Raw genomic sequence first — 12,043 nt, 5'->3', positions numbered from 1 at the left:
GCTTCTCTGTGGCTTTTTGCAGCGGGAGGTGGGAGTGAAGGTGGGATGGAAAAGGATGGACCTGGGAGCTTTGTGAGGCTGGTCCATGCTCCTGGAATTCTCCATGGTCTGGGCCTGGGCCTCATCCTGGCCCTGCCTTGTAAGGTAGCAGAGGGGGACGAGCAGCTCCGCGGGTTCTCCGAACTTATCCCGGGTGACAGAAGGGCCTTGGAATGACACCCAGCTCACGTTCCCGGTGTGAACGAAGTGTAAAATAGCTCCTTGCTCTTTTTAGGGAAGGAGGAATGAGCTCAGGCCTGGCTGGTTGGGAGGCTCCTGGCGTCCTCTGCTGGGAAGGGAGCACGCCCCGGCTTGGAAGCTGCTCCAGAGGGTTTTTTTTTCCTTTATTGGCACCGTCATGGGAGATGTCAAAGGAGCTGGAGTGTCAAGTTAGCTTGGGAGAGAGTGGCAGGGCTGGGAATGAGCCAAGCCCAGCAGGACACCTCCCCACGCCCTCCATCTCCCCTTCCCTCTGCTCAATCCCAAACAGGAGCCCAGCACCTCCACAAGAATCTGAGGAGCTGGGAACCTTGCAGGGAAGTGCAGGACAGAGAATCCAGCTGGGGAGGGAGAAACTCTGGCTGAATCCGTGCTGGCTCCAGGGAAGTCAGGGATACGGCATGGCCTTGGATGGAGACCTGGGAGCTCCAAGGCTCTTCCATTGCATGTGATGCCATGCCCAGCATTGCCAAGCGAGATTGTTCTACTTTTCCTTATTGTTTTTCCCATCTGCCCCCTGCAGGAATGATCCAGCTCATCTCCAGGATGATGGGGAAATTCCCGGACCCTCCAGTGCGGAGCAAGAGGTGAAGTTTTTGAAAGAGGAGGACCCCAAGCCAAGCAGCTGCCTGCAAAAGCTGCCATCCTTCATCTCCCTCCGATCCCCGGAATCTCCCAGTTCCCAGGGCTGCAAAGGGGAGAGGGATGAGGACGAGCCAGAGGATGAGCCAGGTAGGAATCACATCCTCTGCTTGGAGCTGCTCTGGTTTTCCAAGAAAAAATGTTATTCCCTGCTGCTCTTCATGGATTTTGGTGGGATCCGTGTTCCTTGAGAGTCACCAAATCAGTTAAGACTGGGAACCCAAACTAGGATGGCAGTCAGGATTCCCATCTGGGCACAAATCTGTCTCTGTTCCCAAAAACTGTGCGTGAGGACTTTTTCCGCTTATTTTATCAACTCCTTCCTTATCCGATGATGAATCTGGTCTCATTTCCATGGTGGAATCACAGCGCTGCCCTACAGGGAAGGTGTTTAGTGGGATGCAGGGATGCTCTGCCTCTGGTGGACCTCTGGACCATCCATCATATCTGTTTCCCAGCAGGAAATAGCTTGGAAGCTTTCCAATAAAAACATTCCAGTGGGAGGTGGAATGGAGTGTTTGCAGATTGGAAGTTTGAGGGAAGAGCTGTGTTAGGCTGGGGTTATCTACTTTGGAAGTCAGTAAAATTTTTGGAAAATGCTGTCTAGGATGAGCAGAACTTTTTAGGAATTCCTAAAAAGAGAGCAAGCGGCTTCTCCTCCGATGTTTTCCTTGGTTCCTCCTCTTCTAATTCAGCTCCTCTACAGGAAAATCCTTTAATCACCAGTAAGGGATGGGATTTTGGGGTGCTCCAGGGATGTACCCCCAGGAGCAGAGGTGATGGAGATGTCAAGGGTGGGATTGTGCCTGGTTCTTCCCAGCTCTGAGTGGGAGGTTTTTGGCTGGACGATGCTCCACACTTCCCTTTTTCCCTCCCATCCTTCTCCAGAGGGATGCACAGCTTCCTCATCTCCGGAGCACCATCCTGGAATGGTCTCAGAAATCACAATATTTTGTGGGAGTAATGATGAAATTCCTGTTGCCAGCTTGTCTGGCACAAGGTGTAGCTCAGTGTGAGCCCTTCCCATCTTTGATCCCTGCTTTCCATGCAGCTGGAGCAGGATCCTGCTGGGATAAGGGATGAATTCCATTGCAAAAGCCAGGCTGGAGCATTTGCAGGATCATCCATAAAGATCTGGAAAGCTCTGCCTGGCTCAGCCACTTCAAGCCAGGGAGGGCTGAGATGCCTTAACACTGTCGGAAAGAGAATTCCCAGGATTAACAACATATTCCCAAAGTCACAGACGAGCGCGGGCACTGTTGAACCACAGTGTGGGGGAGACAGCGAGGGGCCCATTCCGGCTGGGAATGCTCCTCTCTGCAACACGGAGGGAAACACTCAGCTTCCCTTTCCAGGGATTTCTTGTCCCCTCCTTCCTTTTCCTTGGCCCTGGTTCAACTCCCTTTTGATCTTGGGAAGTGTTCCCAAAGCAGTGGCTTAATTGGGGTTTTTAGCTCCATGATGAAGTCGGAGCAGTTAATCCATGGACAAGAAGGCTGTTGAAATGCCTTGGAATACACTCGGCAGCCTGGAGTAACTCGGGATCAAGGGTATCCTTTTCCTCTTAATTCCGGTGTCTGCATCCAGGGGAGGATGATTTCCCAGCATTTTGGGTGGCAGGATGAGGAGGAGGAGCTGGTCCAGTTGGGAATGTCGGCAGGAAGGCTGGGTGAAGCTGGCAGGTACGAGGTCAGGGCACTCATCCCTCCGTGCTCCTTTGCCCAGGGAAGCTCATGGCATTGGGAAAGCAGATGCTGGAGGATCCATAGGAAAGGAAAACCAGGCAGGAGTCACAGACGGCTGTAAAATCATCCGATGATGAAGCAATTTCCCTGCCAAAGCGATGTCGTGCCGACTCTGGACATGGGAATGTTGATCCATGGGTTTGCCCATGCTTGGGTCTCATCTTAATCCCAACTAAGGGATTTGGGGGCACAGCAGCACCCGGGGACCCCCAAATCCAATGGGAGAAGTGGAGCCCTGGCCACCACCCCAAGAGAATGCGGGATGAGGCCGTTGATGCTCCTGAAGGACCAAACACTTTGTGGTGGCTACATCACCTGGACTGGACTCCATGATCCTTGTGGTTACCTTCCAGAATTCCTGCCTCCCTTCAGAATATTCGGTGATTCTGAGATTGAGTTTGGAGCTGAGCGGGCGGTCAGGATGAGTCCTTGGGTAGCTCTAGGAAGTAGCCGGAGTCTGGGGTGGGATTTGGGGAACTGTGCCAGCAATAACGTTGGGTTTGTGCTCGTGAAGCCTGAAGCTGACACACAAATTATTGGGATGGTAAATATGGAGGAGGACAGGCTGTTATTAAGGAATGAGCTGAATTCCTTGGTTAAACGGTCACAATTGGAGAAAATGCCTTTTAATCCTGGGAAATGCAGGAGGAATGAAGGAAAACACCGGCTCCAGGCACAGGAGGGATGGGGAGGGGGTCTGGAGATGACCTTTAAGGACCAGCATGAGCAACAGCATCAGCTTGCGGGGTCTCGGTGGGGGTCTGGGCTCGGGATATAGGGAAAGGGGATTGGAAAGGAGGGATGTGGTCTGTGTGCGTGGAGCGGAGCTGCTGTCGTGGTCCCAACCCTCCAGAGGAGCCTGGAAATTTGAGGTCGGAGAAGTAATTTGTTGACAGGGTGGTGATTGGGTAAAGGTTGATCTTGGAGGTCTTTTCCAACCCAGATAATTCCGTGATTCTGTAATTTGAGAGCGTGGTGTTTTCCAAGCATCCTTCAGAAAGCCAATCCGTGCAGCACAGGGAGAGCCAACCGCTCCCAGTCAAACATCCCGAATGGGAAGGGTGGGTTTGGTGGCATCCCATCCTTCACCTTCTGTTATCCACCCAGGAGCACGGAGCCAGAGGGAGAACAGGCTTCCCTACTCCTCTGACTCCCGTTTTCCAGGTAATGGGCTTTTCCATATTTCACCTTCCAGTTAAATCGCCTGTGCTGGAGCCTAACTGGCCTCCCTGCGCTAATTGCACCAATGCAAACCATTCCAATCGAGTGCTAATTTAATTAGAAAGCACCCATTTTAGTTAATTTGTTCGAGAAGATCACTGCAAACTCCTGGAGAGAACAGATGTTCCCCTCTCCCCCGATGAACATTCCGGGCTTTGTAAATGGCTCCGCTCAGCCTTGTTTAGGAGAGAAAAGAGGATTTTATAGCCGCAAACGACCCTTTCTGTAAACATTTTACAGCTCTCTGCACGTTTGAGTGACGATAAACCCCGAGCAGCTCGGCGGGCTGCAAATTTGGGACCATACGGCCGTCATTTTATTGTCATATTTCACGGTCGTAACGTTAATGGAAGATGCTCGCTCCAGTCTTTTTTAACGGCTCCGCTGAGCACGCTCAACCGCCTCAGCTTCCGAGGAATTCGGGGAGGTGCGGCGGCAGCTTCTGGGTTTGTTTACGGCTTCCAGTTCTGGAGGGATAAGTTTGGGAATGTGGATTTTCGCCTCTTTTCTCGCCGTGGCTGAGAGACGACCCCAACAGGGCACAGAACTGCCACTGCCCCCCTTGGTGGCGGGTCTTGATCCAACCATTCCCAGCTCCAGGAATCAGAGAATATCCCAAATTGGAAGGGACTCACAAGTCCAACTCCTGGTCCTGCCCAGCCCAAATTTAATTTATGAGAAAGCCGGTGCTGTCACCCTCCATGTGGATGTGGCCAGTCCCCCTTGGGTCCCGTGGGATCTTCATCGCTTTCAGCATCTCCTTCAGTGTTTCTTCTGCCACCAGATCTTTGCTCAAGAACTCTTTTTGGCAGCCAGGTGAGGCAACCACGCCTTTGATCAGTGCAAGTCCCCTGAGGTCTTCTGCTCCTGTAGGATAAACGATCAGGATATGGACAGGGAGCAGGAAATCTCCATCATTCTTCCTGATGGGACCCATGAGCTCATAAATCAGGAGCCCCAGAAGGACTCTGGGGCAGCTTGGACCTTGGTGGCACCTTCCCAACTCTTCTCCTGGCACTTGGCAGATTTTCCTTGTAACGGAGAGGGTGAAAACGCACCTGGCAGGTGGTGATGGGATGCTCCTGTTGTCACCTGGATCTCCTCCTTGCCTTGGCCGTGTTATCCCACCATAGGTGGATGCTTCTCTCGTCAGCATCCTGGAAAACACGTGCAGGGAAAGTTTAGTTAGGGAGGATCAGAATTCTTCCATAACCGAATTAATGACCCCCTAATAAAATTTGGGTAATAAATTAGCAAATTGCATTTGCTAATTCAAACATCCATCGAGCTGCACCCATCCCTCGAGCAGGACAACATGGATCCTTTGAATCCCACTAACAGGCCGGATTCACTTGGATCATTAGCAATTCCATCTTCTCCTCCTGAGTCAGCAGGTCCTTATGGGTCAGAGGCTGTTCTGGTGGGGCCTCTGTAGTGAGGGAGGTTTAGGTTGGTTTCATCCACCTGGAATGTTGGCCTGGTGGATGTCACCAGGGGGATTTCAATGAACTCCAGAATGATTTGGATCAGAAGGCACATTAAAGACCATCTCGTTCCAACCCCCTGTCACGGGCAGGGACATCTTCCACTATCCCAGGTTGCTCCAAGCCCCATCCAACCTGGCCTTGAACACCTCCAGGGATGGGGCAGCCACAACTTCCATGGGCAAGGTTCTGGTGGATCTTGCCCATCCCTCTGCAGCAATGCCTCATAAGTTGCCTCCATCTCTCCATCAATTTTAGCCTGGAGAAAAGGAGACTCCAGGGGAACCTTCTCACTCCACAACTCCCTGACAGGAGGTGGAGCCTCGTGGAGGTTGGGCTCTGCTCCCAGGGAATGAGGGACAGGACAAGAGGAAATGGTCTTAAGTTGCACCAGGGGAGGTTCAAGTTGGATATCAGGAAGAATTTCTTCATGGAAAGGGTTGTCAAGCATTGGAAGGGGCTGCCCAGGGAGGTGGTGGAGTCCCCATCCCTGGAGCAGTCCAAGGAATGACTGGATGTGGTACTCAGGGCTCTGGTCTGGTGACTCGGTGGGGATTGGTCACAGGTTGGGCTTGATGATCTTGGAGGTCTTTTCCAACCTTAATGATTCTGTGGTCCTTCCATCTCCATCCCCTGCATCCACCAGACCCCTTTAGGCTTGGGATACCTTCAGCCTTTGCTGTGCCACAGGTGACCCAGCTGTTTTTGGAGGCTGGGGTTGGATCTTCTCATGTCTTGGTGGCTCTGAGAAGCTCCAAAAGCCAGAAACCTAACTTTTATTTAATTTCCTTATTGCAGTGTCCAATTTAGCACCTGCCAAGTCTCGCTCCTTTGCCAGGACTGAAATCTTCCCTATTAATTTTTTGCCCATTTTTTTCATGGAATCCTAGAATGACTTGGGTTGGAAGGGATCTTAAGGACCATCTAATTCCCATGGGCAGGGACACCTTCCACTGGGATATTTAGACTCAATTTTTAGGGTCTCATCCACCTGTGGCAGAAGATTTGGGTGGAACAGCAGCAGGATGAGATTTTAGTGCAGGTTGTCACCACGTGGATTTTAGTGCAGGATGGAGCCAAGGAGATCCAGCCCTCCCCATCTGCTTTTTCCATATGAAAAATCATTTGTGGAAAATTCTGGGATGTAGCCCTTGCTGCTGGGCTTTCCAACCCATCATCTTTTGTTGTTGAGTGTTATTTATTTAAAAAAAAAAAAAAAAATTTAAAAGGCATCTCCCAGCCCAAGTTTCTCCGGGAGCACTTTGGCTACAAATGGAAAATACCTTTCCAAGGCAGATTCAGCCCCTGGACTCCCCTACCATGTCCTGGGAAGGGTTAAGGGATATTTTTCCTTTGGAAATGAGGAGGAAAAGTGTGTTTGGAGGGAATTTCTCCTCATGGTGTTAAACCTTGAGCATCCAGCAGGAAAATGCTGAGATGGATCTCGGTGCTCCAAGCCTTCCTGGAGGAAGAGGCAGGACAGGATGAAACCCTTTGGTGGCGTCAGGAGAACGATGGAGACCAAACATTCCATCAGGCTGGAGGGTGTTGAGGAAAGGAAGCCAACAAAAATTCCAGTTTTTCTCCTGCTGGATGGCAAAGTTTGGAAAGCTGCAAGGGAGTTTTCTTTCCCTGCATCCCGTTTCTTTGGGACTTGGGGATCTTCCGCCCCTGATGTGGGGCTGCCTTCCACCTCCCCACCTTGTGGAGAAGCCCAATTTTGTAATCCCTCAGGGATCAGGAATGATGAACAGGGAGAGGATTTGGGGCCCAGGCCCAGACCCACCTCCTTTCACCCTTCATCTGAGAGGATTCCCCACCTTGAAATCCCTTTCAATCCCTCTCAGATCAGCATCTGGATGAAACAAATTTGGTTTTAACTTCCCTGCCGGATGCAGCTGGAGCCGCTTGGCTCCGGCTGGGGGAAAACCAGGTTTTATTGAAAAATCTAATGGTGCCACCTGAAGTGTGATTTACTGCACTGTCCACTCCTCGGACTTGATAATATATTTCTATTAGATTTCCTTCTTTTCCCTCTTTTTTCTTGGAGAAGAGTGGCAAGTTTCTCCGTCTGCCTGACACCTTCTTAGGCTTAGGCAAAATAAATGTTGATTTCCATCAGGAGGAAGAGCGCTGGAAGTCCTAATTCTCCGGCAAGCCTGACAAGCTCAGCGAAAACCGCCTGGTTTTCGATGGAAAACTCGTGATCCGGCCTCGGTTCTCCTCCTTTGGAAGCTGTTCAATCATCGGAATGAAAAAGGGGTTGCTTTCGCTAACTAGAAATTATATACCTGGTTCCTTGGAAGATGGATTGCGCCGCTCCCGGAATGCTGGGAAAGGCGGCGGGGGGAGAGAGTGAAGGAGCTGGAGATGCGACCCAAGATTGATCACGCCATTTGCAGGATCTCCCAAGCACAAAACTGGAAAAATATCTTTTCCTTTGCTGGGGTTGGGTGAAGTGACACCCCCATCTGATCCAGGTTTTCCCTCCTGGGGTTATTTTGGGATGTGGTGTTCGCCCATCGGCTGCACCATCCTTCCTCCATCTCCCTCCATCCAAGGGGAGAAACTGAACCAGTTTAGCCCTCTCACAACCTGTTGTGGGTTTATTTTCTCGTTCTTGCCTCGATTTTTTTGAGGAATCTGTTGGAAATCAAGCATGGATGCTCTGGAAGTATCCTGGCTCCGTGCAGTCAGTACTAAAATCAGGAAGTTAATTACAGTCGATTTAAAAATCACCTTTTTTTCCCTCCCAAAACCAGCAACAACAACAACAACAACAAAATCTATATTTCTACTTCTGTAATCATGTTTGCTTTGAGCTGCCTCACGGATATCAGCTATGGAAGTTTTCCCTGGCTCATCCAAAGGGAATTGAGTCGTTCCCACCATTCCTATTGAACTGACACCCTGTTCTGGTGGGACAAGAGTGTGGAGATGCTGATTTTGACCCCTTGAGGTGACAATCGGCCACTCTGGACCCTCATTCCAGCAACCAGGATGGCGTTTGAAAATCCCAGGCTGGAAAAACCACCTGGCTGGATGCCAAAGGGAAAAACTGGGAGGGTGGGGACGTGATGGGTATTTTGCTCCATGCCACTGTTCCCAAAAGCCGGATTCGGCTGCGTTGCTGGTGAGGAATATCCGGATCCGCCGTGTCTGCCTTGCATCCTGCTGATGTATGGGTGTTATATTAAGGGTGGAAAGGTGCTAAATGAGCCCTCTTTATTTTCCATAAATTAACTCGGCAGCAATGAATCACTGCCAGCGTGGCTTCGACTCCCAGCAAGTTTGTTTATCCAAGTTGGAAAGCAAAGGAAAACTCTTGGAGACTCCCCGTTGTTGGGTCCTCACCTGTCCTGCCTCCCCTGCTCAAAAAATGTTCTCCTTTGGGCTCTCAAGGCTGCTCGAAGGTGTCCTTGGTCCCACCTCTGTGTTGGGTCCATTGTTTGGGAAGTGCCATGCAGAATTTTGTGGGAACACAGGCAACAGAACATCTGGAGGGGGTTTGGGCTGGATTCCCTCCATCTTCTCCATGACCTTCTCCACTTCCATTAATCTCAGGTGAAGGGGGACTTTTCCCACTAAACCTCATCATTCAAAAAGCTGTGGGTCCTTTTTTTCCTGGGAAACCTCCTTTTTTTCCATCCTCGTTCATCTTGGTGGCCAAGTGGCCACCACTTTCCTTCCCACCCATCACTCTGATAGGTGGAACCCCATGACCACCTCTCCAAACCCTTTGGAGAGGGAAAATAGGAGAACCTGCAGAAAGGTGCTTCCAATGTTGTGGTTGAAATGGAGAAGGATTCCACTCTGTCCACCTTGGTCCATGGGATGGTCCTGGACTTGTCCTACAAGGTCACATCCCAGAGGCACTTCATGGCATTTTGGCTCTACATGAGCATCCAGAACCCTCTTTGGACGAAGCACCATATTCCAGCAAGCAGAAGACATCACCTAGAGCATCCTAAAGGGATGCTGGGAATGCTTGGGGGGATGATTGCTGGTGCTCAGCTCTTTCTGGCTCCATCCCACCACCAAAGCAAGTTCTGGTGTTCACTTTGTGCTTCCAGTGGGAAGGGTTGAATCCTTTTTAATTCTCTTTTTCACCCATAACTTGGGAATTTTGCAGCATATTTGCTGCTCTGTGGTGGGAAGTGACCTCTGAGTGCCACTTGTAGGGAGCTGAGGATGCTCAGGGATTTGGGGAATGAGCCACCTCCGTCCTTGACGTGGCCAAGGGGGATGTGAAGCAGAAGAGGAACTTAGGACACTCCTACACCTGCATTCTGAGGGATTTCCAAGGTGACCCGAGCCAACCTCAGCGACTTTCTCCTCTTTTCTTCCTTTCCTTCCCTTCCCAGGCAGCGCCAAACGGAGGAGGATTTTGCCAAGGTCATCCCTGCAGGATTCCGAGAACCCCCGTGTGGCGGGTGGCAGAGGTGAGTCCAGTGGGTGCTGCCAGGGTAGAGAACCACCCGCATTCCCGGTTTCCCGGTGCTCATCCCCAGTGCTTTAACCCCTTCCCATGACCAGGCAAGGAGAAGCCTGGGAGTGTCCAGCTGTGTCCCGTCCCCCCCCTTCCCACCATCACCATTCCCTTTCCTCCCTCCAGGCAAACGGCTGCAGATCAAGCCCCGGCTGTGAGTCAATCCCGATCCCGTGGCAGCCGACCAGCTCAGGAACCGGAGAGCCAGGGAAAGACCTGGCACCTACCTCAGGATGCCATGTCCAGGCATGGCACCCCCTCCTCCTCTTGCTTTTCCGGGACGTCGTTTGGACGCGGAGTCGTGTGGCAGCGTGGGAATACACCACTCATTCCTGCAGGGAAGCAGCTTTGTTTGGAATCTTTGAATTGACCAATAAATGACCTTTTCAGCTGGTTTGTTGAAGGCAAGTCCTGCCACCTCTTTGGATGCTTGTGGGGCTGGGAAGAGCTTCCCATCCGCATCCATGCTCCGGTGCTGTCCTGGCCACGAGGTGACAGGGGGACCTGAGGTGGTTTAACGCCATCAGGTGACATTCCCACATCCAGGTCAGGATGAACTGGGGACAAGTCACCGTGCTGGGATGTAATGGGTGTAAAGCCCCCACAGCCCTGATCCCTCCATTCCAAGAGCCCATCCTGCTCCATCCCCTTGCTTTTGGGAGGAAATTTCTTGGAGCTGAGAGCATCCCGCATGGAAATGTGTTGGGAGCAGTGCTGAGCTCACACTCTGCATTTTGGGGTCTCCCATGGCCCGACCCCCACCTCTCTCTATCTCCGTGGGGGTTTGGGCTCCATTGGGAAACCCAAACCAGCTCTCCAGGGTTTTGGGTTTTTTGGGACTCTCCAAATCCAAGCAGGAGCAGAGTGAAGGGAGAGCATTATGCCACTGGAACAATGGGGTTTTGCATCCATAGGTACAATTTCCAAGGGATTTTGGGGTGGCAGGTGCTGTTCCCCCACACGGATGAGATTTTGGGAACAGCTCCCTTTGCCAAGAAGTGCTGAGAGCTGGGACAGGCATGCGGGGTGGTGGGATTTGCTTATCCACTGCCCCTCAGGCAAAATCCCATGGGGAAGAGGCATCAGCAGGGATTTGGGAAGAGCTGGGGCTCCCTGGAGATGCGGCATCCAGGTGTGATCAGAGATGGGGTGGGAAACGCCAACGGGCAGTGGCTTTGCCCCCCAAACAGGACCCCACAGGGGGTTTCCCTTCCCCAAGTGACCCCCATGGAGGGGTTTTGTCACCATCCCAAATCCACAACACCCCCCAGGTGCTGGAGGACCAGTGGGTCCCCACCCTGGGATGTCACTTGTGCCCCAGGGTGTGTCCAACGAGTTGATTTTTAATAAAAAACGTCGTGTTTTTCGTTGGTATTAAAATGTCTTTTGTTAACTCCTGTGTTTTGATATGTAAATAAAGAGATTCCTCCCCTGGGACGGAGGAGCCTCCCTGTGGCTTTCCTCTTTTTTCAGCAGTGCGTGAACATTCCATCAAATACCCATCCAGATCCAGTGGAGGACTCACTGCAGTCCCTAAATCCTTGTGTTTTTTAATTATTAAAACTTTTTACCCAGAAACGATGTTTCTTCACATGGTGGTTTCCTGAAAAATCCCAGCTGAATTCCCTAAAAACCACCCTGGAGGAGACGGTACTGCTGTGAATCTTCAGGGATGGCCAGTGGTGGCCGGCAGCTTTGGTTTTTCCATGGATCCTTAACGAGGATAATCCTTGTGCTGCACTAATTAAACGAGGCAATGAGCAGCTCCGCTCCGAGCCGTGGCTTCGCCGCCCACCGGCACCGCTGCTCCCTTCCCAGGAAGGATTGGAATTTCCAGCCGGCTGTCATTAAAGCTCTGCTTGGGGGTGATTAATTTCCAAGCAGGGATAAACGCGGCCCCTGGAGAGGTGTCACTGAACTCCGGTGGGTTCTCCCTCTGTCTCCAACATCCTCAGTTCCTCGGCTGAGGGCTCCCATGGGATTTATCCATCCTCGCTGTGAAGCCGGGGTGCACGGCTGGGCTTGGGGACCAAGCAAAGACATTCCCTGGGGGTGCCACGGCGGGAAGGTTGGCTCGGGGTGGAGTTTCTGGAGGGCTCCGTAAACATTTCCTGGAAAACCTTCCTGCGGCGGGTGCTGCTGGCACCACTCTTGGTCCCCTGCCGGGGAAGCAGGTGCCGGCTGAACGTCACCAGCCGGGATCG

The 12,043-nt window shown here is 51.8% G+C and overlaps 1 protein-coding gene across 2 annotated transcripts in view; it reads left to right on the top strand.

Moving 5' to 3' along the window:
* Window positions 1-11,290, top strand: part of ZC3H3 (zinc finger CCCH-type containing 3) — a 139,390-nt gene extending 128,100 nt beyond the window's left edge. For both annotated transcript variants that reach the window (XM_048286529.1, XM_048286530.1), the window contains 3 exons: window positions 782-990; window positions 9,715-9,792; window positions 9,966-11,290. In XM_048286529.1, coding sequence (XP_048142486.1) covers window positions 782-990; window positions 9,715-9,792; window positions 9,966-9,997 — 319 coding nt within the window. In that variant the 3' untranslated portion in view covers window positions 9,998-11,290. The remainder of the gene's footprint in view (window positions 1-781; window positions 991-9,714; window positions 9,793-9,965) is intronic.
* The last annotated feature ends 753 nt before the right edge of the window (window positions 11,291-12,043 follow it).

The sequence above is a fragment of the Corvus hawaiiensis genome, chromosome 26 (genome assembly GCF_020740725.1).
Source record: "Corvus hawaiiensis isolate bCorHaw1 chromosome 26, bCorHaw1.pri.cur, whole genome shotgun sequence".
In the NCBI taxonomy this organism is placed as follows: domain Eukaryota; kingdom Metazoa; phylum Chordata; class Aves; order Passeriformes; family Corvidae; genus Corvus; species Corvus hawaiiensis.
Note: the sequence above shows the minus strand (reverse complement) of the source record. Positions and strands in the feature narration are given on the sequence as shown.